Source organism: Manis pentadactyla, chromosome 5, assembly GCF_030020395.1.
Source record: "Manis pentadactyla isolate mManPen7 chromosome 5, mManPen7.hap1, whole genome shotgun sequence".
NCBI lineage: Eukaryota > Metazoa > Chordata > Mammalia > Pholidota > Manidae > Manis > Manis pentadactyla.
In genome coordinates this window covers 147,117,568-147,144,718 of record NC_080023.1, presented here as the reverse complement: position 1 = coordinate 147,144,718, position 27,151 = coordinate 147,117,568, and the positions used below count along the sequence as shown (strand labels likewise).

General features: G+C 52.3%; 1 protein-coding gene across 1 annotated transcript; it reads right to left on the bottom strand.

Moving 5' to 3' along the window:
* Window positions 1-26,071, bottom strand: ADRA1D (adrenoceptor alpha 1D). The gene is made up of 2 exons (XM_036885121.2): window positions 24,958-26,071; window positions 1-9,610 (listed from the first exon to the last, which is right to left on the bottom strand). The coding sequence occupies exons 1-2, from the start codon at window positions 26,069-26,071 to the stop codon at window positions 9,009-9,011; spliced, it is 1,716 nt and encodes a 571-aa protein (XP_036741016.2). The 3' UTR covers window positions 1-9,008.
* Between the last annotated feature and the right edge of the window lie 1,080 nt (window positions 26,072-27,151).

The following is a 27,151-nucleotide window of genomic DNA, read 5'->3' as shown; positions in this document are numbered from 1 at the left end:
TAGTGGACTTGTGGTATGAGGCAGGAGTTCAGATCTATGCTTATTTTTCATTTTGGCAGGTTATCACAATATTACTCGTTAGATGATCCTGCAAAGTCTGATAGTCATATTTCTTTACTGTCAATATACCAGTCATTTTTTTCCCTCTTTCTTACTGCATTAAATATAGTTACTGCATAAAATACACTGTTGACTAAATGAGTGACATGGAGACCATAGCCTTGTTCCTGACTTTAATTGGAATGCTTCTAAAGTTCCTAATAAGCATACTATTTGCCCTAGGTTTCTGGTGGATACCTTTTAACAGGATAAAGAAATTCCCTTCTGTATCTAATTTGTAAACATTTTATTACAAATGAATATGGAATTTTATCAAAATGCTTTTCTGCATCTATTGAGATTATCACTGGGTATTTCTTCTTTTATCTGTTAATGTGTTAATTACATTGATAACATTTCTAATGTTTTCCTTGTATTAGGACAGTCAGCTTAGGCTACATTCTGTTCTGGTAACAGTCAATCCCCCAATCTTGGCAAGTGACAAGAGAAGTTGATTTCTTGCTCATGTCACATGAACACTGAAGATTGATTTCATGTCTTCTTAATTCTAGGACCCTCGCTGGTGGAGCATCTCATGGTAGTTGCAAAAGAGAGATACACTGGAACATCTTAATGTTTCTGCGCAGAAATGGCATATGTTTCTTCTAATCACATTCCACTGGTCGAAGCAAGTCATTGCTGTGCTTGATATCAGTGAATAGACATTTAATTCTCCTGCAGAAAAGTGCCCAGCAGGTTGGGGCACTTTGACAAAGCAAATGTTTTGATGATAATACCATCCACCATACTGGTCATGATATATTATTATTTTAATATATTGCTGGATGTTCAAATATTTATTTAGGCTTTTGAATCTACAAGTTACCCAAGATTTTTTTTTCTATTGGATTTCTAGGGCTTTTCCCACTCCCTGCCCTTGGGCTTTTAAAATAATTTGGGTAGATTTACATCTTTTTACTATATATAGAGAAAGTATGTATAAACGGTTAAGTATCTGTTTCCCCAAGATTTGAAGAATTTACTTGTAAAGCTGGCTGGACTTACTGCTCTTTTTCTTGGAAGGGGATCTCTGACTATTGTTTTAATTTCTTTTATGATTAGCGTTCTGTTAAGATTTTCCAGTTTTGCGGGGAAGATGCAAATTTGGCAGTTTGTACTTTCTTAGAAAATTGACCTTCTGATGTTGGTTTAAATACTTACTGGTCTAAAATTGTTCATGGTATTCTCTCTTGTGACTTTATTTATATCCCCTTTTTCTTTCCAATGTGTTCTTTTTCATTGTAGTTACATTGACCAGGTTTGGAAATATTTGCCTCTTGCCTTTATGCCTGAGTGATGTCCCTATTTAGGTTAGAAAACCAGTCTCTCCCTGTAGCTCTTTCTAAACTTCATAGCACATATACAACAGGATCTTACTTGATTCTCACAAAAGAGTGTGAGCTGGGCCCCAGTGACAGAGGAGGAAACCTAGGGCTTGGTGAGGTGGGGTCCTTGTTCCAGGCCGTAGGAGTGGGTGGTCCAGTCGGGACCCGTGCTTGTTCTAGCTCAGGGCAGGAGCCAGATTGGTGCTGCCATTTGTGGTAGGTGATGGCAAAAGTGACCTCAGCTCTTTGCTCCTTCCTGTGACCACGTGCTTTGCCACGTGGCCTTGCATCTCCTCCCACTAAAGAGGTTATTATGAACTGAGTTGTGTTCTCCCCAAATTCATAAGTTGAAGTCCCAACCCAGCTCCCTGTGACAGATTAGAAGATTATTCAGCAAATATTCAGTCACTTTCCTTCTGGAAGCAGAGTATATTTTCTTGCCCCATTGACCTTGAGCCTCGCCAGCTGAAATTATTTTGGCCAACTGGAATGCAAACAGGCATGATATGATATGAGCAGAAGCTTTAAACATATTTTCACAGTTTTGTACTTCCCATTTGTTATGAGAGGAACATTCCACTGATAGCTGATTTTTCAAGGAGAATATGGAGAAGAGGGGAAAAGATCTGAGCCCATGGAAACTGTCAGCAAATCTAGGACCTGCAGACAGACACATAAGCAAAATAAACAGATGCTTGCTCTTATAAGCTGGGAACTTAAGGGTGGCTTGTTTTGCAGCATTATCATGGCAACAGCTGACTGATACACCTCTCTTTGGGGGAGTCACCCAGCCCAAGAAGGGTATTTCTAGGCACAAGTTATACAGTGAGCAATGGACCCATTGACTGGAAGCCACCCAGGGCACACAGGTGACTCAGGCCCAGCAAAGAAGCCTGGCAGGAATGGGCCAAAGGATTCAGTTCCCTGGAGTATGCATTAGCTAATCTTTGAACACACCAGGTCCTTTCCTAAGGCAGGTGTTTTGCACCTGCTGTTCCCTCTGCCTGGAATGCTTTTCCCCAGAGATCTATACAATTTACTCCCTTACAATCTTCACACATTACCTTCTACCGAAGAACTTCCCTGGATACTCTGTCTAAAAGTACAATCTCCCCATCCCCAATACTTCCTATTCTCTTTCTCTACTTTTTTTTTTTTGCTTATCACCGTCTACTTATATTTTGTTTATGTTGTTGATTACCTATCATTCCTGTCCCAAAATGAGAACCATGGAGGTGGAGCTTTTTTTCTCTTGTACATGGAAGTATCCCCACCTACTGGGCAGATAGTAGGTGCTCAGTGAATATTATCAAAGCCTGCATTGTTCAGTGACCATCACCTGGCCATTTGTTATTGGCTGGAGGGTTCTGGGTGGTTGAAAGGTGTCAGAAGACAATCCACTTGGGCAGGTGCAGTTCACACCTGAGTTGGAGGAACGCCAACTGCTTGCCTAATCTGCAGGAGACCAGGCATCTGACACTGGTAGGCTTGCCCACTAGGGAGACCATAAGAAGTGTCCTAAATGGCTTGGACACTATGGTTCTTCTGAGGGTTCCACTCTGAAATGGACCCAGGATGGATGGGATTAGAGACAAGTAAAGTGAACTTAAAGGCACAGGGTAGGACGAAGGCTGAGTCATGTAGATGGGAGGGTGGAGAAGGATGTGCCATGGAAACAGAGGCAGGACGTACAGTGAGGTAAAGCTCTGAACTAGGAACCAGGCCCCATGCCTTGTGCACTAAATAAACTCCTATTTACTTCCTGGCTCTGCCTCTGAACTCACTAATGGGCTTTCAGACCACAGTTTGGCTTCCTATCATTTGTCATCCTGAGGACATTGGTTTGCATAATAGTTAAGCTGTATTTCCCACTAAAAATTAGCACATTGGCTTTGGGCTTATGAAATTTACATCCTAGTGTGTTAAGCTGTGTCAGCATATCTGAGACAGGAACTGGAGCACTGACTAGTCTCATTTTCTTGACCTGTTAATACTGAGGACTAGCACCTTGGCTGGGGGCAAGTTCGTTGAGCAAAATACCCCATGGAGCCTTTCGGGACACAGCCACCCAGATATTTTCTGGCGTCTCCTTTTCCTTTTCATAGGTCTCTTTCAAAATGCTGCACATTTGGTCAGTCTACAAAGATGTCTAGGGCTTCTAGAAAACCTTTTTGTGTCAGGTTCCTGGAGAGGGGAAAGAAACCCTTACCTTATGCGGTTGCAGGTTAGATAACTGGATGCAGGCTTGAAATGTGTTGCTTGGCATAGGTAGCAGACACTGCGAGCTACCTGCCCCATATCCATTCTCTGCTCCTTCAGGCTGCCAGCATCCTGATTTTGTTCAGGTCAGCAATGTGCCCAATGTGCCCAATGAACCACATTGCCCTAAAGCAAGGGTCAGCAAACTTTCTGTAAAGGGCAAGCTAGTAAACTTAGGCAGTGCAAACCAAGAAGGAGCTTTCTTAAAATTTTTCCATCATGAATTCTGTTAAAATTTTTCTTTTGACTCCCCCCTACCCCAATCTGAGTTCGTGGGCTGTACAAAAAGGTGGAGGGCTGGATGCAGCCCACTCTGCAGTCCTCTGCTCCCAGTCAATCACTCCATCCTGTTTTGTATTTTACCAGTCTCCCTTGCAAGGTGGTCCTGGTCCCTAAGGGAAGGCGTGCGGAGGAGAGGTGGTTCTGCACAAGCTTTCATTAGCTCAGTAAAAGGAGGCACATGCTACAGCCCAGACCTTTCGTCTTTTGTCTCTGCCTTGAATAAGAATGTGAATTATGGAGCCATTGATCATGATGAGGCAACCAAGAGGGCAAAAGTCAACAAACAAAAATATAGGAAGGGAAGATAGATTGGGCCTGTGACAGACAATGCCAGCAACCATCTACCTTGCAACTTATGATGTGAAAAATTACTGTGCCCTGGTTAGGCAGCTATTGATCAGCTTCCTTATTACTTGCAGCTGCGTTCTTAACCCATCCAGCGTGCTCGAGATGTCTGTCATTATCTGAATTGCCCCTTCCCCTTCTAGGAGAATTACTCCACCCACAGGCATAGGTACCCAGACAGCTGTGTTTTATATCACATGATCCATGCCATGCCCATCTGCTTGTCCACCTGTTCAGACTTGTCCCCAAACTAACCAATCCATAGGCTCACCAGTGACCAATGACCTCTGTGACATGGCTCAAAAGATGAATGGGACCAATCTGGGTCTCTCCCAGCAATGGGAACCAGGATTCCTTCTTTGGTTTCTGGCAGGACAAAAAGAGGCAGATGCAAGCAGCATTGGGGGGGGCCACATGGATGGCAAGTCCCTGGAAGGTACACCCACAGATGTCACCGGTGAGGTCCGAGCAGCTGCCTGCAGTGCATCCCTCCCTCTGGCTCCTGGCTCTGAAAGCTCGACCGTCATGGCCACAGTTCCTGGGATTTTTTCTTGATTCCAAATGCACCCTGTAATTCTTGCTTCATTTTCCCCCAGAGCAGTTTTGAGAATGTGGGCCAGGGACCTGTTCAGCATTCTCTTTGTTGCCCTACTCCTGCCAAGGGCTGGGTGGGAGGGAAGAAATGCCAGCCCAGCCCGGCCCCCTTCCCAAAGGCCCCACCACCTGGGTCCCCCGGACTCTCCAGAGAGCTATTCCGAGCAGAGGCTGCAGGACCGGTTTAGCCTTTACAAGCATCTGGTTTTGTGCTTCACTGGAGCCACAAGATGGAGAAAAAAAGGAGATTCTTTCCAAGTAGACGGTGAACATGAAACCCCCTGGGGGTGTAACAGGATGGGAATAGAAACAGGGTCAGGGGGGCACTGGGGAGTCAGAGCTATGACAGGTCACTGAGGAGAGGGTGACTGAGGTCCCAAACCTTTCCCCAGGACCTGTCAGCGCCTGGAGCAAGAGGGACTATGGTTTGTGGTAGGGGGTCAGGGGAAAAGTCTTTAGGGAGTGGGGCTCCAAGTGGGAGGGGTGGGTGGGCTGGAGGGTCCATGGAGCACGTGTTCAGGGCACCGCTGCCTCTATGGGTGGGGGACAATACAGGTTCTAGTCCCGTGAGGACTGGTGGGACCAGTGGGGGTGGGGGCTTCGCAAAGATGTGATGTCGAGCCAGTCACCAGGTGAGCAACGGGACAGTGTCCCAGGAAGGGTTGGTGGGCCAACTCCATCAATCCAGGATTTAATAAACACTCACACTGGCTTTGAGCAGCTCTGGGGACAGAGAGTCCACTTCACTGTGATGGATGCAGGTATGGGCTCAACAGTGGACTCTAAGCCAGGATGGCCTTGGAGCAAGCAAGCTTCCTAGGGGGCTGGGGGATGCTCAGGGCTTAGTTCTGAGCAGGGCATCTGGGAAAGAGACCTTGGGAAGATGATGGAGAGGGAAGAGGGTGGGCAGGGGCAGGGCCTCTGGGAGCCTGCAGCCTCAGCACCCGTGGCCTTGTCACGCCCACATGGCGTGGAGGTGACAGCTTTGCAGGAGGCAGGTGGGCTGGGGGTCATCCACAGGGAGGGTGAAGGCACGTGGCTGGAATGAGAGACAGACCCCTGCAAGCCAGTTTTGTACAAGTGGTCAGTGCAATGATTTGGAAAGGATGAGATGGTGTGGACAGTTGAGAAAAAGAAAATGAGAACACTGGGGGACGTTTAAGGGCAGAGAGAGGCGCCTGCGCAGGAGGCAGAGAAAGTGTGGTCAGGGGAGCAGCAGAGATCCCAGGGGCGTGGCTTGGGCAGGGAGAGGAACATTTCCAGCACGCAGGGGTGGCCACCAGGAGGGAGTGCAGCAGAGACAGGGGAGGAGATGGGGGAAATGAAAGGTCCCAGGTGACTTGCAAAAGCAGCCCTGGGGGATAGTGGGGACAGAGGTCCCTGAAAGAGTGTGGGAAGCAAGGCAAGATGGGTGGCCAGAGCCCAGCTCAAGAGGGAGGGCAGACAGACTGGGCTGGGGCCTTGGGTGGGAAGCAGGAAAGAGGCTTTCTAAGGTGGGGGGCAGGGAGGCTTGGGCAAATGCCAGTGTCCTTGGAGGCTTGCTCTGTCTCTGGCACATCTTATAGGACCATCTCTTTTCCTATTCACAAACTCCCACAGGCCACACCCCATCCCTTGAGGACTGTGCAGACAAAGTCCTACTCTCATTTTGATGGGTGCTGAGTCTTTCTCTCTCCCTGTTACCTTGACATTGCACAGGGGCCTCTGCAGACAACAGCTCCATTTTTAAATATGCGCTTCAGGTGCATATAAAGGTCTCTTTAATCAGATGTGTGGGCCAGGCTTGGGGCTGAGGCAGCTGAGGACTCAGGAAATAGTGCAGTGACTGCACTTCTTGCAGATGGCCCCAAACCATTTGCAAGAGGCTCCCTCCTCCAGAGGGCTGTTGCTATTCCCTCCCTTCCTCTTGGCCACTCTGTGACCCTTTGGCACATCCTGAGGCCAAGGTCAGTAGCTCAGTGCTTTATGGATGACTAGAACCATACTCCTGGATGTCCCGGCTGTAGCACAGCCTCTTTGAGGGCTCGGCTGCCCTTTCCCATCTCCTGAAGGCTTCGTACTTGGTGTGGCAGTACAAGAGGAGACAGCCGTGTGCAGAGGAACCCTGTGCCCAGAAGACAGGAGCTGAGGCTTGCTTCCATGCCTGCTGGGTTATCCAGAGCAGGGAAGGACTCCTAAAGTCCTCCTGATGAAGGCTCCCTCCACACCCTGCTCCCTTGCCCCCACTGTTGACCTCCTGCGGGACCAATTGCCCTGAAACATGGCAGGCCACATCCATCCTGCTCAGAGACCCTCCACTGCTGTTGAATCCCTGTCCAGGAGCCCAGTGTGTGACCCTCTGATGCTGGGGGCTGTCCCATGCTGGCCACATTTGACAGAGATGGTCTCTAGCTCTGTGAGAAGATGGCAAGGGCTGTCCTCCAGTGTCCCCAGTTTTTAGGATGGCTGATGTGTGGCAAAGTAGGACCCTCTTTGGGATGTGCAACATGCTCCAAGCACCTGTCTTCAACTGCCCTTCCTATGCCACAGATGGGATGCCAGGCCCAAAAGTCCAGGACCTGCTGTGGACCCTCAGTGTGAAAAGTCTTCTCCTGAACCCCAATTTTGACTGCCTTTTTACCTTTTAAAATTGGGGTGAACAGGTCTGAAATTGTGACCTTTCATGCAGACTACCTCCCCAGGACAGGATGGAAACTTTTGACTCCAAATACTGGTCCACATTGACCCCAGTAGCTGGCTCTTCCAGTTTCAGAATATCCTACTCCAGACACCCCAGGATATTGTCTAACCAGCTCTCCTTCCAAGGGTCTGCTGGGCCACAGTCATCACTCCTGTGCTGGCTGGATGTAAGTGATTGACATCCAGCTGAAGACTGAACCATGCGCCATGTCTTGGGAATGTGACATGTGCTGAATATTTTACTCAAAGCTAACGAGCATGGTTCCCAGGTAGGTGTCCCTTCCTTCACCATGTACACCTGTCTTCTTGGGCTCGGTATTTCTTCATGTCATGTTTCACCCATTTAACTGATGGTCACCTCCCTCACTGAGGCCCTCAGAGCATCACAGATACATTACAGGGACTGAAAAAGCAAAAATGTGTGCTTCTGATTACTGTTTGATTCCTAAGACTAATAATGTGGAACTTAAAAGCCCATAAAACCCTTGCGTCCTTTAGTCATGCTTAAAGTCCTAAAGGACAGCAGCCATCAGTTAGAGAGACAGTTGAGTTGAAACCAGGAAGGTGAGCGCAGAACCAATCTGTCCTGTTGTGGGCCTTTAGTACTTGAAGGATTTTAGAAAAAAAAAAAAGGTTCTTTATGGGTTATAAGCTAAAGAGGGACAGTTTACACAGTTGGACAAAATAGAAGTACTCTTACCAATAAATATGTCTCAAAATGACAAACAAAGCTCTCCCCATTTGAAGGCTCCGGATCCCAGCCAGAAGTCATGGGCACAGGCATGAGGAGCTATGTACAGAGTGTAAACAGTAAGGCCCCTGGGGGCACAGAACAGGGGACTGGGCCAGGCGAGGGGGTGTGCATGGAGGAACCTGGGTAGGGAGAGTGGGCCCACCGCAAATACAACAGGCTTCTAGGATGGTTATCCAATCTGCTGCCAAAGCTGTGGGTGGCAGTGGCAGGTCCACCCATTCCTTCAGGCGGCAGTAAGGAGAAATGGTGTCCATTGAGAAGCCCCGGACCCACTGACTTTTTCCCTAGGGGAGGCACTGGGGGCAGCCGGGTAGGGCCTCTGTGCCCTTTTCTCCCCAAGAGGAGGGCAGGCCTGCCTGGCCATACTTGGGGCTGTCTGCCCAGGAATCAGGACATGGATGGGGCAGTGTTTCTTACGCAGGGACTGGGAGCAAATGGCCCCATGGAGCCCGCAGCCCCTCCCTTTGAAAGGCGCTCCGGGCCTTTGTCCAGGAGGGAGCCCACAACTTTTCACCCTTCAAGGGCTCTACTCCCGTCATAGTTTCTCAGGGACACCACAGAGCAGCCGCTCCATCAGTGTCTGGGCTCCAGATCCACCTGGCCTCCTGGACAAAGCCGGCCTCCCTCCCACGCCCCTTCCCAGCACACTCCACAGCCCTGCGCAGGGGTCCTTAAATATCAGTCTCCCGGAGGTTGCCATAGTCGGCCAATTCGTAGGCCTGGCAGGTGGCGCCCTCCGCCACTTCGTGCGGGACGCCTAGGGACACCGCTTCCACCTCGGCGCGTAGGCTGTACGAGGCCTCTGCGCGCTGCGCGCTCCCGGCGCGGATCTTATGCGACAGGCTGGAGACCTTGGCACGCAGCTGGGTGGTGGGTCTCCGCAACGGCCAGAGCAGCCTCCACTCGCGGAAGGCGCAGGGAGGCTTTCGACGGCCGGCGACTGGACCCTGCCCCTCGGGCGTGCCGGGGAAGCCTGGGGCCGAGGGCGCGGTGAGGGCCAGCGGGGCCCCGGGGGGCGCAGCGTCCCGGCCGGAGGCGCAGTCGGGGCGCAGGCCGCCGGGCGAGGCCCGCCAGTGGTGGCCGTAGACGCGCCAGAGGGGGCGCCGACGCCGGCGCCGGCGGCACTGGCAGCGTAGGAGGCGGAGGAAGGCGCGCTTGAACTCGCGGCTGGAGCACGGGTAGATGAGCGGGTTCACGCAGCTGTTGAAGTAGCCCAGCCAGAAGATAACCTTGAAAACGCTCTCGGAGGGCTTCAGCTGCGGGAACAGGGAGCCTGCAGGGAGCAGAGAGCCACGCTGGTCAGATGCTCGGGGAGAGGGACGCGCAGGTAGCCCCTGGCGAAAAGGGGCTGCCTTCCCCACCCTCCCCGGACCTGGATGAGCCACCAACCAGGGCTCTCAAGGTCTCTCTCCCCAAGAGATCCCTAAAAGAACTTGAAGAATGAGCTTGAGCTTGTGGATGAGGAAAAATAATCTTCAGTTTCACTCATGTCTCTCTGAAATTGAGCATTTCCCTCGATGAGTGTAGGCAATAAACCGAGGTAGATGAGACACAACCACATGAAATAGCCGTTTTTATAGCTCAAAACTGGTGCAATATTGGCAGTTTCAAGTGGTTTAACCTAATGTTAGCAATTCCCCAAGATACTTTGCTATCACATTCAGCTGTTGCAGATGTTTAAAAATATTGTCTAAGCTCCTCACTACTTGGAAATGACAGTCATTAGAACGCACAGCTAGATCTTGTTATTCAATGTCCTAACCTAGAATCATTTGTTACTAAATCACGTATTTCACTTAAGAAAATTTTTACAAGGTTTTCAATGAAATTGGTTTCACTTGCAATCCTTTGTATTTTATGCATTTGAAAGCATGACTCTCAGAAGAGCTCAAAGGCTTCACCAGATGCCTGAGTAGTCTAGCACAAAAAAGGTAAGAACCCTTAAATTAAATGTTGGCCAAGACTTGCCCCATGCCAGGCCCTGTGTTGGGTTCACATCAAACATGGCCCTGCTCTCTCGGTAGCAATGTGCATAAAATATCATGAGAATGCAGGTGGAGTGATGGTAGTGCTCAGCATGTGGGGCGGGGAGCTTCCAGGGGTCTCAGAGGATGGACAGGAGCCAGGTAGGATGAGGAGAGGCAGTGGGTGTTAGAAGTGGAAGGGGCTGGGGGACAGGAGAATGATAAATTTGGGACCTGGGAATATTCTGTGGGATATGTTCAGAAAACTGCATGTGGGACAGCTGGTGAAGGGCCTTAAATGCTGGGAATTCCAGCTTTTATTTTGTGGGTAGTTGGGAGCCATGGGTATTTTAAGCAGGAGAGAGAGAGGGCCTAGAATGAGGTCTCATTAAACGCAATGCCCATGGCTGCCAGAACACAGGTCAATGGGGCTGTCCATTGGAAGTGATCAGGGAAGGCCTCTGCAATGGCTTTGAGGGAGCAGAGTGCCAGGTAGGAGGGGATGGGGGTACTGGGGTCTGAGCTGTGCCTAGAAGATCCTCTCCCCTGGTATCCCCACTACTGACCTCAAAGAATCTTATCTCCAAAAGGCACTTGACAAAATGCAAAGGTGTGATCCAGGAAGCAGAAACCACTCTCTCCTCCTCACTCATCCTCCCCAGCAACAGGGACAGAGGGTAGAGGGCAGGAGGGTCCTATCCTGGGCAGAATCTGCAGGTGCCCCAGAGGCTGAGCAGGCCAGGGGTAGGTATCTGACAAATCATGGGGCCTGCTCTCTCTCCCGCTTCCCCCAAAAGAAAGAAGAGCAGTGTCCCCACTGATGGGGCAGAGGCACCATCTAATCCTCTCTGACCTGGGGGCTCTTTCATAGCACCTCCCTCCTGCCACATAGAGAATTCCTGGTGCTCAGAGACACTGTGGTGGAAGAGGAGGGTCACCGGTCTTTCAAACTGTGGTCATGCATCCCTGAGCAAGTTATTTGGCCATCCCAGTCTTATATTCCTTTTCTGAGAAATACAACAATATTTCTCTGGAAGGGATTTTGTGAAGACTCATAAATTTCTGGACACAGGACATAGCAATCACTTAATAAAGTCTGGTGTCTATTCACTCCCCCTCTCCCTCTTTCTCTGGCTTTTGAAAGAGGAGACCTCAGCCCTGGGAGCGGACCCAATTCTCAGCTCTAGAGAGTAGCCAGAAACAGAAGCTGAGACCTGGTGGTCTGGGGGAGGCTGGGTATCAGTCAGGGGGTGTTAAGGAGGTGATTTCTCCTAGGAGAAGAGTTGGGTGGTCGCCCCTGGAATGTGAGGGCCACCAGGGTTGACCTCAGCTTCCAGGAAGGTGGCCCTCTGACCAGCATCCCTCAAGGACTGACTGCAAAGTAAGACAGGGTGCTGAAAATAACTTTCTGACTCAGGCCACCATTCTCTTATATTTAGCCCGGGATGACAAATCAGTGGACTATGCTTTCAGCTGTGAGCCCCAAGCCAGCAAAGGGCATTGTTATCGGCATGGCTTTTATTCAGATTGGTGGGAGGCATGGCATATTACAGTATGGCTGGGGCCTTACTGTTGTAAACAATGTTCTAGTTTATGCTCAGCCAACCTGTGCAGAAGCCTGCTTTGAACTGGCTCACTTCTAGGTACTAAGACAGTGCAGGTAACTATGGGTTTCCAGTCTATCTCCTTAAGACCATGTTTAGCACATTGTGGGTGCATAACACATTCTGACCCCTCTCTTTCTATCATACCCTGCATCCCATCCATCACCTATGCCTATTGGTTCCATAATCCCCTTACTTTGCACCCCTCTCCCATTATCCCTGGCTCCCAGCTCCCATCATCACCTGCCTGCAGTAAGTGCCCTTCTCAGGGGGTCCCTGCTCTGCCCCCTGCCCCTGGTCCACACTGAAGCGGAGGGGATCCTTTTGAAACATAAGCCTAAGCATTTCATTTCTTCACCTAAAACCCGCTTCCACTGCTGACTGCTACTTCCTGTCCTCTTGCTTTCTTCTCTGTACTTTGACTTTCTGCCAGCCCCTTGGACTTCTACCATGTCTGCTGAGCTGAGGCTCCCACTCATTCTTGCCTCATTCTTCTCCATTCTTGCATGTCCACATTCTTCTGGGATTGGATGGCACTTATCCAGCTGGATCCCAACTCTGGAGGGAGTCACCCACTCCCTGAGCACACTAGGGGTCTCTGACCTCAACTCTGGGCCCTGGGTTTCCAGCAGTCTTGCGGTGCCCCTCAGCCTGCTCTCCCCAGCACCTGTACCAGTCCCTTGGAGCCTTTACTCCTCTCTACAAGCCTTGAGCCTGCCCACCCCTTCACCTTATCCAGGGCAGCTGATCTCAGTTCCTGTTTCACAGAGAAAATGGAAGGCAAAGAAGTTAGGCACTTGCTCAAACCTTGCTCACCGCTCTACCTCCCTGGTTAACCAAGGAGTCTCTTCTCCCACCCAAAGTTAGGGTCCCTTCCTGTGTTGTGGAGCTCTCCACATCTCAGTAGTCCCCTATGAGCGTGCCTCTGTCACAGCTGTGCCCTCTCTGCTGGTTCTCTGGCTACGACTTCTTTCTCTCCACCCTCTCCATATCTGCTGCCTTCTCTTCCACACCTGCTTTGCACTCCACTGCTTGGCCTGCAGCCGCCCCCCACCCAGGCCCTCAACCTGTGGACACAGCTCTCACCTCATCTGTGGCTTCCAGGACACCACTCTCTTGAATTTTCTACTGTGTCAATTTCCTTTGCAGCTTCTTCCTCCTGTCCCCATTGCTAAATGTAAGGTTGCCTTTCTAAGAAGAGTCTTGTCCTCTCTTTTCTTGCATTCTCCTGACAATTATATCCAGGCTTATGGTTTAAAATACTGACTGTAGGTTGATGACACCCACAATTCTACCTCTGGCTCAGACTGCTCTCCCAAATTCTAGACGCAGATCCATCTGCCTCCCAGGCATGTCCACTTGGATGTCTACTAGCATCTCAAAAATATTCTGCCACCATGAAGCTTACATTTCACTGAGCAAGATTGGCAGTATATAGGATAAACAAGGAAAATGCAAGTGTATCAAATAATAAAAGATGCTAAGGAAAAATAATAAAGCAAGGAAGGAAGATGAGAGGGATGAGTGTGTGTGAGAGAGAGAGTGTGAGTGTGTGTGTGTCTAGGGTGGTGGTGTAAATTCTGGATAAGGTGGCCAGGGAAAGCCTGCTGAGAATGTGACATTTGAGTAAAGAGGATTGAGGCATATGGGCATTTGGGTGAAAAGCATTCCAGGCAGAGGGAATAGCAAGTGCAAAGGCTCTGAGGTGGCCCTGGCATGTTTGCAGCAGGAAGAATGGAAGGATTGAAGGTAAGAGATGAAGGAGATGAGGTTAGAACTCAACTACTGCCCTCCTCCCCCCACCCTCCCACCCTGTGCAAGACATCATCAGTTCTCCCCTGGAGGGGTTCGGCAGCCCCCCCACTGTCTCTTGCTAGCACCCTTGCACCCTTCAATCTGTCCTCAACCTGGCAGCTAGAATGAGTCTTTAGAAATATAAACAGATCATGTCCCTCAGGCTCAAAACCCTCCAGGAGCTGCCTTTTCCCCTCATGGTAAAAGCCCGTGACCCACACAGCTCAACATGCCCTTTCCCTGCCCCACCATCCCCTCTGGCCTCCTATCCTCCTACTACCCCCAGTTCTGGTGGAGGTAGCCCTCCTGTTGCTTCTTGGACATGCCAGACACACTTCTGCCTCGGGCCTTTGCACTTGCATCTCCCCAGAATCTTCTTCCCTCAGAGAGCCACATGGCTCATGCCCTCCCATCTGCCAGTTTTCCATGACTTCCCATTTAAGATTGCCATGCCCTGCAGCCCCCATGCTCCCCATCCCCCAGACCTGGCTCTATTCCTCTCCCTGCACTCATCACCTCCTCCCGTACTGTTTGAGTTGCATCTCCGTCCCTGCAGAAGTCCCTGGGACAGAGCTGGCACCTGTCTGCAGGGTGCTGCACTGCCATCGCCGGACAGCATGCACATAGCAAACTCACAGCAGGTGCTCAACGCTTGCCCAGTTTGCTGGATGAGTCCCTCTGCTCTACCCTACATGTCCAGTGCATCCCATTTTCTCTCTAGTGGGGTCCCTCCCTTCACCTTGTTCTGGAAGTCATTGCTTGGCCTGGCATCTCTTTTCGTTTACTTAGCTGTGATAGTCCCAAATGGTCTCCTGGTCTCGCTATGCACACAGCTGCTGGAGGCTTTTTCTAAAAAACTGTTTTCTCCCCTTCTCCTCTGAAAACTGTTAATGGCTTTCAGTGGCTCCAAGAAATAAGCCTGAACTTTCTTATGTTTTATTCACGTCTTTTTCGGACCCGGCAAATTCGGCCACATGAAGCCACAAGCAGGTCTTCCCACAAGGGCTCCTCATGCTGGAAGGTGCCTTCTGTTTGCCTCCACCCACCCCTCCAGCCTCGGGTCAGGTGTCCTCCCTGACCAAGCCTGGGTTAGGTGCCCTTTATGCAAGCCTGCATTTTCATAACATTTGTTACTGCTCTGTTTCCTGAGCTCTAGGTCTCTTGAAGGCAGGGATGGCATTAATTGTTCTTTTCATTCCGGCCTCTAATGCAAGTGCCTGACCCAGAGCAGGGGCTGGAGCATATGCATTTAGCCGCCTGTGAGGCGAGGAGGGAAGGACACAGGGAGGAGGTGACTGCAAGCATGGCTCTTGCCACTCTTCTCTGCTTGTTCTCTCGTGTGAGTCTCCCCTGAGCTTGCCCCACCTGCCTTCCCCAGTCCCTCTGCTGGAGTGAGCATGTCAGGAGTCCAAGCTAATGTCCAGAGGGGGGGCCAGACGTCCAGTGTTAGAAAAGGCAGGGCCTCTCCTGTGTCAGCAGGTGAGCGCACTCTCTGGCATGTTGGCTGGGCCAGCATGGCGCCCACACTCTTGGGGAAGCTGGCAGCCCATGAGGTTATCACAGGCCAGCCCCCTCCTTAGGAGCAGCAGTGCCCAGGCCCAGGAGACACTGCTTAAGGCTGAAGGGGACCAATCTGGCCAAGGCTCGCCGAGGAGTAAAAGCTCTGAAGCCAAGGGGCGGACTGTGTGATTAACAGCACCCTTTTGGCATCACCAGAAGGGAACTTGTTCTTGGCAGCACGTCAGAATTCACAGCCAGCCGTGTTCATAACTTGCAGCCAACCACGAAATATCAGGCTGCACCCTGGCCTCCCCACCCCCACCCCTCTGCCATAGTGACGTTCCACCCACAGGCAGCCCTTCTCTCTGGCCAGTGGGATAGAAGCGGGTCAAAAACACCACGTTCTCCTACCTGTTCAGGTCTCTTCTCACCAGTACAGCTAGGAGATAAGGGCTTCCCAGCCCTAGACTCCCTTCTCTCCCCCAGTTCTCTCAGCTGCTCACTCAGTGGCTCTGACTCTGGAGCTCCACAGCTCCTTCTTCAAGAGAGGCCGGGACTTCTGCCACCAGCCAGCATCTTTTTGCTATATTCTAAAGGGACAGACAAGCCTCTCTAATAAGGCGCACTTGAACTGGCACCTGAAGACCCTGTGGGGGAGTGAGCCAAGCATCTAAGGAGAGAGAATTCCAGACAAAGGAAAGGACATGTGCAGAGGCCCCGAGGCAGCAGGGTACCTGAAAGATTGGAGGACAAGCAAGAAGTTAGCATCCCTGGGGCAGAGAAGGGGAAGGGAGAGTGGCAAGAGATAAGGCTATTTTAAAGTGGAAACAATCACGGAAGGCTGTCAGGAAGAGGTGGTCTGGATGGGGTCCAGGTCTCAGATGGATTGTTAGGACATGGAGGGGCAATCTGAGGGTGCTGTGGGGCCTGCTGTGCCACGCCAAATCACTTTGCCAGTTTCCATGGTTAGCTGGCAGGTCCTCTGGCTCAAGATGGACCAGGAACAAGTCAGAAATTCTTCTGTGCCCCACGTTTGCCTCAGGATCCTTGAGCCCCGTGGGGCTGGCAGAGAACTACTGGTCTGGCCCTGTGCACTCTACTGCAGCTGTGGGGATGGGAGCGGGGGCAGCTCCTAGAGTCACAGAGGCTGCCTGGTGGGGCCCAAGGCAGGGAGGTGTGTCATAGACCTGTCCGACTCCTACCCCATTTCCCTTCAACTCCTTCCTCCCCTTCCCCCCCTCTCTCTTTTTGCCTTCTCTCTGCTCTTCTTTGTCACTTCTTAGCTCACTTAGTTGCTGATCTGTGGCTCTACAGTGGCCACAAGCTCTAGCACCAGAGGCTGAAGTCCCTGCCAAGTGGCCCTGGTCTGAGCATGGGCCTCTCCGCTCCGGGGCCACACTGGCAGATGGCTCATGGTCTGAGCAGATCAGCACTCATGCCCACGAGAGAAGGTCCCAGGCAATGTTCACCCTGTCCCAGCATGGAGCTGCCTGGCAATACCTACCAGGCCCCAATGCCAGCTCTCAGGGGCCCAGGACCCTGTTCTCCTGGGTCACCATCCCCAGTGTGCAGGCTGGTAAACCCTCTCACATTTGCAGGAGACCCTTTTGGTGGGCATATTGCTCATGAAGCATAGTGGAGCACGGCTCACACGCGGCTGGGGTAGCCCAGGACCTCTGAGACTTTCCCTTGAGGGGTGGGCTCAAGGGCTCTGGACTCCGTGGGAGGAAGTAGTTGTGTCTCCTGTCAATGCTCAGGACCCCACCACGGCCAGGATGCGGGTGTAAGGGAGCATGGAATGAGCCTGGAGGATGTGTGCAGGGGCTGATGGGTTTGGTGAGATTTAAAGCTTTAAACACAGCTGCCGACTGGCCCTTCTCTCTGGCCCCAGCCTGAGCTCTGACCCAGGCAGGAGGTAACAAGGACTCTGGAACCAGGGCATGTACATTCCAATCCCACCTGTGACATTTAAGATTAAGATTAATATCAGGATAGTTTTAAAAGAAGGAAGGAGCTAGGGATATTCTTGTAATTAGGTGAGAAGGAGGCAAGATTACAGTAAGAAGCGGGGGAGGGGTTGAGGACGAAGTGGTCCCACGGCCAAGAGAGTCATTTTCAAGAGTAGCTGTGGACACATCTGCGTGCTGTGGTGGGCAGCAGAGAGGGGGAAGACAGGCAAGGCCAGGCAGCAACTGACAGAGTATGATCCTCAGGAAGGAAAGGCGTGAGGGTGACTCAGAGATGACCAGAACCTGAGAAACCTCTGAGGACACCCTCAGTCCTCCTCGCCTGAGGAGGCTTGACTGTGAAAAGTGCACAGCTGGACACTGGTTTGCACTGGCTCACGAGAGCTGGTCGTTACATTTTCAGGAATTTTGCAAGCCAGTTGATATCTCTTTGGTAGCTTGAAATTGACCACAGTGGGGATATTTACACCATGGAGGTGGGCAGACGCTACAAATTAGCCCTGACTCCAGAGCCCATTGTTTAACATTCACTAGCACACCACTGCAAACCACAGGGAGGAATGGCCTGATTCAGGGTTTGGGGCTCACAGAGGTAGGAGACGTGAGGGAGTTAAAGATGGCAAGAGAGGGTGAAGTGTCATATGGGACTAGCAGGCCAGGGAAGGGAGGCCCAGTTGACCAGAGGACTAGGTGAGGGGCAGGGAGGTGAAGGTCTGCTTAAGGCTGGCTCAGTGAGCAGGTGCAACGGGACCCAAAGTGCAGATGGGCTCAGGTGGCAGAGATTAACTGCAGATTTGTGGGGAGGTAGACCAAGGTGGGCACTCAGGCTGGGGTGTGGCCCTGGGAGGAAGGGAGGAGCGGGCAGTCATGGTAGTCTCTAGGCCTAGGTGTCATTATGGGTCTGCCTCAGTTCAGTGGAGTCAGACTGATGACCAGAGTTAGGGATGAGAGTGGGGGAGGAAGCATGTGACCCCAATACCCAGGTCTTTAATGAGTCAGGCAGAGTGATCAAGAGTTCATCAGATATTAGGTCCAAACATATTAGCAAGACTTGGGCAGAGGACAAGACCCTGAGAGGAGGAGGGTTCTGTGGCCAAAGACAGAAGTCCACTCCCATCAGTGATGTATATTTTTCTTTTACCAAAACAATCTATTTTCTACCTCTGTCCACTGAATCATTGACCAACTCAGTATCAGTGAATAGCTAAAAGGTCAGACTGTGGTCTTTAAAATATCATTTTCTACTAAAAGAGACCAGGGCTCTTTAGAGAAATGGTGGCTTCCAGGTCCAGGGCAAAAGAAAGTACAAGTCTGAAATATCTTATCCGATCAGAAAGTAAGTAAGGAAGTGCTCAAGAATCTCTAGGTTATGCCAAAGATCTCAGGAATCAACTTGCAAGGGTGCCCATTGGCCAACCCCAAAACAGTGATGTCTGTTAACATGGCAAATTTAAAAATCAGTGTCATACTAAAAAAACCTCATTGGTCACCTTTGGAAAAGAATGCTAGGGCACTGACTCTCCCGCTAAAGGGGCGCATTGCACAGCTGTGCTGTTTTTCCTCCTTAGACTCCACTTCAAGTAACCAAATAGCTAGTAGTGAATTTTTTCGACTCCAGCAAATAAATGTAGAAGTAATGAGAAGATTTGGTTATCACCACTTCCAGCCCCATGATATATGGATCCAGGGCATGATCAATGGCTGCTAAAACCAGCCGATGAAAGGCTGAAGGGACACTTTATAATGGGTGGATCAGGCTGACCACACCTGAATCCCTGATCAATCATAACATCCCAAGAGAGAAGAATTCTTGCCCAAAACACTGAACCTGAATCAGATTGAGCCAGTTTATAGGACATACATGAAACAGAGGGACACATTAAATGGCACTATGGGATGCGAACTCCAGACTGTGGGCTACTCCATGGGACAACAATCTGGTTTCATTCTCATGGCACCAGCTCCCCACTGCTTCTGGCCTTGGCCTGATGGCAAATACCCACAGACAGCCCCACCCCCTGTCATTCCTAGTGACCCCAGGGAGACCTGGGCAGACCTCAGAGGGCCATGGTGATGGTTCTCTTGGCCAGTGCTCTCAGATGCGTATGTGGAATCTAGCGTCCACAGCTGGCTGCTTCCCAGTCTGGACACCAATTCCTCAGCATGACTCAAGCCCCTCTCTCTCCTGCCTCCTCTCACTCTCTCTCTCTCTTTGTAATTAAGGCATAAGATACTGAAAGTCTGGTTTATAAAGTGCCTACATCTTAAGAGCATGGCTTGATGACATTATATATGCATACACCAGTGTGACCGTTACCCAAATGAAGATATGAAACATTGTCAGCCCTTCAGAAGGTTTCTTGGTGCACTTTTCCAGTCAATTTCACACAGGCAAGCACTGTCACACAAAGGTAACCACTATCTTGGTTTGTATCATCCCTGATTAGTTTTGCCTGTTTTTGAATTTCATATATACACAATCATATAGCTGCTTTTAGATCTGGCTTATTTTGTCCAGCATTGTGTCTGTGAAATTCATTCAGGCTGCCACAGGCATCAAGTTTATTATTTTTCATGGCAGGATGTAGTCCAGGCAATGAAAACACCATTATTTATTTATCTATTCTCCTGCTCATGGCATCTCACCTCGTCTTGTGACCCCTCTCCTCATAGGCTCTACATTCCAGCTCATCCACACCACAGGGCGCCCCACAAACACCTCCACTCCTCCATGCCTACATACAGACAGTTTCCTCTGCCCTCACGCTTTATGGTATGTGTAAAAATACTGACAGTTACAGTGCACTGTGATAGAAGCACATGCAGTGTTTGGGGAGCATGAAGAAGTACTTAACTAAACCTGGGGGTGGTCCAGGAGGCAGCAATAGCACAGGTCTAGACTGACAGTATGGGAGCGAGGTCCAGGTGTGATTCCCAGGGGCTGCATTGTCCTGGACTTCCAATATCAGCGCCTCTGGATGGCTGGTACACCTTGAGGTGCATTTGGGGAGAGGCCCGTGGACTCAGCCTCTGAGATTGCTTTGCGTGATGGAGACTGACTCAGAGGCCAGTGAGGCTTGGTGATCTGCCTAAGAGAGGGAGCTGGGGTCACTAAGAATGACAGGGAGTGGGGCTATCACAGGGGTGAGTGTGTATGGTGTAGGTCCCAGTGGACAGGTCCACCTCTGGGCATGGCTTGGAGCACTTGCTGGCAGGCCAGTGCTAGAGGCAGCGAGGAGCTGGACCATGAGAGATCAAGGAGTGTGTGGGAGAGGGCAGAACACCTCTGCAGGTGGATGCCTGCCCAGGACAGAGTTTCCCCAGTCCCTCTGCTCCCACAGAGAGGGGCTTGAATTTCTATTCCAAAAGGCTGGCTCAGACCTCTGCAGGAGAGGGTAGTCTTGCTCTAAGTGCCCCAGGGCAGAGGCTTTAATCAGGTGCATTTCCAACTGCGCCATGCCCCCTTTCCTGGGGGTCCTCCTTGGAAGTCTGCAGGCAGCAGGTTCTACCTGCTGCCATTCCCCATATGCACTCTATAAGTTTGGGCTCCTCTGGACATCGGGCTAAAAGATTCCTGTAAGGAGGGACCTGTACACAATGCCCTGTGATTTCCCAAGGCAACCAGTTCTGCACCAGCTCGCTGGTGTGAGGGCAGGGGGTACTATCTGTCACAGGGCCCTCCTGCCAAGGTACCAGCTGCCAAGAGCCCCTCCTCCAAAGGCCCCGAGGATTGGTGACCACGTGCTCTGTCATCCAGACTGGAACACCTTTGAGAATGAAAGGGGAGCAATACTATAGTAATCATGCCTGTCAACAGGCAGAGGCAGGACTATCCTGGGCCAACCAGCTTGTGTGGTTATTTGCATGGAGCAGACAGCTCACTCAGCTGGGCATCAGTGCAGAACGCCAGGCAGGTGGGCAACCTCTCATGTGGCAGGTGATGCTTCTCATGTGCACATGCAGCTCCCTGGGTGCCCTGGTGGAGTGGGTGCTGTCGTCTCTGGCCTTGCTGCCCCAAATCACAGGGTTGGATGTGTGATCTCAACGTTCACTGAGCTCAGCCTCTGCCTACCTGCCACACACCCTGCAATTGCCCTTCAGAGGGACAGGTCAGTGGGAGATCCCTCTCCAGGCTCTTCAGGATTTTAAGTGTCTGACACTTGGGCTCCCCAGAGCCCTAAATTTCAGGACACCCCCATCTGTGTCTCTCTCTGCCACTGCTCTGGCCTAACCCACAGCATTTCAGGTGGCAGTCCATGGTCTGCTGTGCCAATGTCCCTCTGAGGCCCTGGGTCCCTTTCCTAAGCCTCCCAATGCCCCCTGGGCTGTTGGGGATACGCACTGGCTGTGTCACTGCCATAGCTGGGGCTACCACTTCCATCAGCTTTGTGTGTGTGGGGAGCCAGATCATGGCAGATCGGAATAGTCTGTTTCCCTGCTTGGCTCTGTCCTTTTTGCTCATTATTGTCAGGTTCCACTCAATTCAGCTCCACTAGCAGTCCTGGGCTCTGTTCCAGGGCTCGGAAGGCTGGGCACAGCACAGAGCAGTAGGCAGGAGGAGAAAGGACACTGTGGGGCCCCCACCAGGTGTGAGGAGAAGCAGAGATGGAGGGATTGAGAAAGAGCAGTGTGCCAGCAAGGGGCAAAGGTCATGGAAATTTAGGGATGACTTCTTGGAAGAGGAGGGCATTTTATTAGGACCTCAAAAAACAGTAGCTTTTTGCAGCGTTGATTGTTAACAGTGACAAATTAGAGAAACCTAACACTCAGCAGAGGACTGCATCAACACACCACAGGATGTTCTCAAGTGGAACACCGTTCTGCTATTAACATGAACCAGCCTGGAGAAATCTCAGTGACATACCTTGGGTGCAAAAAGCAAACTGAAGAATGATAGCCCATGGTGTCTTTCTATAAACCTTAAACACATCCAAGACAATACTATGTGTTATATGGATATAGATGTTTGTAATAAGAGTATGAACATGTGAACGAGAGAGATAACCTCCAGATTTACCTCTGGACAGGGAGAGAGCAAAAGAAGGGTGAAGGAAAGGGACAGGAGTGGATGCTTACTTGTGGCTGCGCTCTAGTTCTCTGAACAGAGAGAGGAAGGGATCTGGAGCACATATGGCAAAATGTTAACATCTGTTCAGTATGGGTGATTATGGGTACATGAGCACTTGTATTATCTTCTCCTTGTCTATGCATTATGCTGTAATTAAAATGTTAATTGAAATATAGTTGATATACAATATTATATTGATTTCAGGTGTACAATGTAGGGATTTGACAGTTATATACATTATTAAATGCTCACTGTGATAAGGTAGTTACCATCTGTCTCTGTACAAAGATATTACAATATTGTTGACTATGCTGTGCTTTCATCCCCATGACTAATTTATTTTATAATTGGGATTTTGTACCTCTTTATCCCCTTCACCTATTTCACCAGTCCCCTGGCCCTCCACCCCTATGGCAACCACTGTTCTCTGTTGTAACTAAAAACTTTAAAAGAAGCTAAAAGACCATAAAGGGAGGTGGCATTCTCTACATACCTTGATACCAAGGGTGGGGGACAGTGAGGGGGAAGAGGGCACCTGGGACAGGGCACAGCTGGGCAAGGCCAGAGCAGGGGTTGGTTGGTGGGGCATAGCAGCTGGGAGAAGAGGTTCCATATCCTGGGTGGGTGGGTTTCTAAAGCAGGGGCATGCTGACTTTCTCCTGCCTACCTGTTTACTACCCTCCCCAGCTATGAGGCTTGGTGTCTGTTCCACCTCCTCCCCCAACAGCAGCCTCTGATTGGATGACTTTCAAGTCAGTAATTTAGTTATTCCTTACCTTGTATTCAGCACCTGCTACAAAAGCAATAGCTTACATTGCACTCACTATGTGCCATAGTAATATTCACACACACAAACTCACTGAAGTCTCCCAACACCCCCACAGTGGGCATTATTACCATCACCACCATCCCTATTTTATAGATAAGGAAACAGGCACAGAGAGGCTCAGGGACTGGCTGGAGGTTACACAGCTAGAAAGGGGGCAGAGCTGGGATTTGAACCCAGGCTGAAGGGTTCACCCAGTGCCTGCGGTCCCTGCTGCTGGGCTGTATTGCTCCTCACATGCAAGGTACCATGCTGGGTGCTATGGATTTGGTGACAACACAGTCTTGCCCTTGCAGAGCTTCTGGCTAGTGGGGGAAGGAACACACAGATGGGATCACAGCTGAGAAGCTAGTAAAGGAAGAAAGCCTTGAGCCCCAAGGGAGAAAATATAGAGAACACCCTGAGACTGATGCATCCAGGAAGGCCTCTCTGAAGAAGAGACATGTAAACCCAGACCTAAAGAATGGGAGTTAGCTAGGAGGGGGTTGGGATGGGCAGGCCAGACAGAGGGGAGAGCAAGTGCAAGAGTATGAACTGGGCATGGGGGAGGAACCGGAGGAGGATTGTAGGAACCAAGCATGCAATGAGCAAGAGGCAGGGCCACAAAGCCCAGGGGCCAGAGGGGAGGTGGCCCATCACTCAGGCCCTGTCACAGGAGGGGACCCACACATCCAGGTCTGCCCACACTGCCCTGGTCTGTGCCTATGGCCCCAGAGAAAATATTCATAATGTCTTGTTTTGATTTGGACAATAATAAATCTGAAGGTCACCTCTTACAGGCCACGGTGGAGAGTTTGGATTTTGTTCTCAGGGCAGTGTGAAAGCATTGAGGGCTTTAGGAGAAAGCGACACTAATTTATTATGTATAAAGTTCACTCTGGCTGCTGTGTGGAGAGGACCTGCAGGGGAGCAGGAGGGAGGCCATTGTCCCTTTCCTGACTCAGCCGCAGAGTGTGGAAGGAGTGAGGCCTGGGAAAGGCAGCGGAGGCCGGGCTTGGGCCAGCTGAGCTCGCAGCCGTGAGCAAAGTGACTCAGGGAAAATGCGGCCCCAGAGGTGATGCTCCCCTTCCCCTCCCTGTGTTGACCCAGCTCCCAGAAGGGGCTGAAGGGGTGGGAGGTAGCCCCTGAGAACAGCTGCCCACCTCTCGGTTCTGCAGGGATGCTTGTGAAAGAAATAGGCAAATTCTCCTGAAGAGCTAAAGGGTTCAGTAAATTTAAGAAATGACGATGAACAATATTAACTTTCCACTTGATCATTTGCCTCTGTCCCTTTCCTTCTCACCCTCACACAGCCCTCCACCTCCAAGAGGAGATTTCAGAAGTGAGAGCCCAGGGCAGTCAGATACCAGCTGGGGAGGGTCTCTCAGTGGGGCCAGCTTCCAAACTGAATGACTGAGGGAGAAGGTAGGTGGTTTCTGGTGCCTGCTACGTATATGTTGACTGGCCAGCGCTTGCCGCCCATGAATGAATCCATAGGCCCACTTTGTGCACCCACCTCTCGAGGGGTGGCATTTATATCTGGGCTGGGGTAGGGCATGAGACATATAGATGACCACCCTACACTGCTGACCATCTACTATGAGCAGATGCTTGCACAGACTTCCACAGACCTTTTATATTTAGAGGGGTTTACAAGCCAGGCTTGTAAAGGCAAGAAGAGGGGAAAGAACATAAAAGTTAGAAGCCTGTCAAACCCTGCAGGCCTAAAATGATCTTCGTTGGTCCTCCACAAAGCAGCATGCACCCGCCTGAGACCTGGGAGTTACTTAGCCAATCTCCCATGTTCAGGTGGAGAGTCACCCTTCACCTGGGAGAGCCATCCAAGTCTGTGTGCTAGGAAGGCACCGCCACAAACTCACGGGGGAAGGGAGGGGCTGGTGGCAGAGGGGTTACTCACCGAGAGGCAGGACGAAGAAAAACGGGAACCAGCAGAGCACAAAGACACCCACGACGATGGCCAGCGTCTTGGCCGCCTTCTTCTCACGGGAGAACTTGAGTAGCCGCACGGACAGGGAACTGCGTAAGGTGTGGCCCTTGGCACTGCGCGTGCCGTGCGCCCCGTCTGGGCCGGTGCTGGCGCCGCGACAGTGAATGCGCAGCACCACCTCGGAGGCCTTGCCTCGCTCTCGCTTAACTCCTGCCTCGAGGCTGCGTGTGGTGCTTCGTGCCACCACGTACACGCGGCAATACATGACAATGATGACAGCCATGGGCAGGTAGAAGGAGCAAACGGAGGAAAAGACGGCGTAGCCCACCTCCTCCGTGATGCCGCAGAAGCGCTCGTCAGGGGGCACTGGCTCCTTCCAGCCCAGCAGCGGCCCCACGGACACCACGAGGGCTACGGCCCAGAGCAGAGCCAGGATGGCAGCTGCCTTGCGCTCGGTCATGATGGCGGGGTACTTGAGCGAGTGGCGCACGCCCACGTACCGGTCCACCGAGATGGTGCAGAGGCTGAGGATGGAGGCCGTGCAGCACAGCACGTCCACGGCGGCCCACACGTCGCAGAAGGCCCTGCCGAAGGCCCAGAAGCCCAGAACTTCCATGGTGGCCGAGAAGGGCAGCACGGTGGCGCTCAGCAGCAGGTCAGCCACGGCGAGGTTCACAATGAAATAGTTGGTGACCGTCTGCAGGTGGCGATTGCAGGCCACAGAGAGGATGACGAGCAGGTTGCCCGCCACCGCGGTGAGGATGAAGGCGGCCAGGAAGACGCCAACGCCCACGCCCTGCACGCTCACCACCAGCCCCCCGACGGCCGCCGTGCCGTTCACCTCGCCACCCGCGCCCGCGCCCCCAGGCTCCCCGGAGGAGGTCCGGTTGTCCTCGCCGCCGCCCGCGCCCACCACGCCGCCGCCGCCGCCGCCCGCGGACCCCGGCACGCTGCCCACCGCCGGGCCCTCCGAGGCGGCCGAGCCGCCCGCGCCGCCCCCGCCGCCGCCCGCGCTGGAGCCCCCGGCGCTGCTCTCCGGGCGGGGTCTCTCGAAACTGACGCTCAGGAGATCTCGGAAAGTCATCTCAACGCGTGGCCGTCGGGGCCCGGGCTCGGGCGCAGGACGAGCGACTGGCAGGGAGGGGGGCACCAGGCATAGCCGCGGGGCTCCGGATGCAGCCCCGCGTGCCGGTCCCGTCGGGGTCCTGCCCAAGTTCCTGTGACGCGGAGCGCGGCTGCTGGCGAGCGGAGCCGAGCCGGCCCGCCGCGGAGTGGGACCGGAGAGCCGGCGCCGGCGATGCGCGCTCTCTGAGCGTGCCCAGGCGAGCGGGCAAAGCGGCGGCTCGGGCCGGGCTGTGCAGGCACAGCCTCTGCGGCGCTCTCTACTGGGCGCGGGGGCGGGACGGAGGAGGGGCAGCGTTCGAAGGAGGAGGGGGCGGCCCGCGCCGAGGGAGGGGGCGCCGCGCACGCCGGCAGAAGCGGCTGTGCTTGTGCTCGCCGGACGAGCGGACGATCTGGGGTCCGGAGAGGCCGCGGCGCTGGCGCCGGCTCCGGCCCCGCGGCAGCCACCCCCGCCTCGCCGCGGGTGCCCACGCTCGCCGTCTACCCTCGCGGTCAGCTCGGCGCTCTCTCCCGTACCCCTCCCGAGCCCCTTCCTCCTTTCTTCTCTGCTGTGTCCCTCTGCCTCCCGCCCTTTCCCCGCCTTTCGGTCACTCGCTGGTGCCCTTGGGCGCGCGGAGCGTAGAAGGCGCGACTCCTAGGTCCCCGGGCTCCCGGCTCCGGCCGCCAGAGAGCAGCAAGCGCCCGGGGTCTGCGGACTGCGGACTGGACCGAGCGGCGCCGCGGCGGGTCCCCTCCTGGGACTGCCAGGTTGGATCTACCGCGCCTCCTTCCTTCTCTCAAGCCACTGGTCGGGGGAGGGTCTCAAACACCTCTGTCCAGTGCGGCGGCGTGAGAGAGCCCCGGAAGGGATCGGATGTCTGTGCAGGCTTGTGCGGGGCGAAGGAATGAGACTACGTGGTTACAGCCCTCGGACCCTGCCCACGACACATCTGTTAGCATATACGAACTTCTGCACTGCTAACTTTGTTCCACATCAAATGTCGGAATAAAACATCCTTGCTCCACTAAATTAGCGGCTTCGTTCTGGGGAGGAAGGATTTAA

Excerpts from the sequence above, each read along its gene's own strand:
- ADRA1D (XM_036885121.2), bottom strand. The coding sequence starts at position 26,071 with ATGACTTTCCGAGATCTCCTGAGCGTCAGTTTCGAGAGACCCCGCCCG. Across the intron at positions 9,611-24,957 it reads TTTCTTCGTCCTGCCTCTCG|GCTCCCTGTTCCCGCAGCTG; the intron begins GTGAGTAACCCC and ends TGCTCCCTGCAG.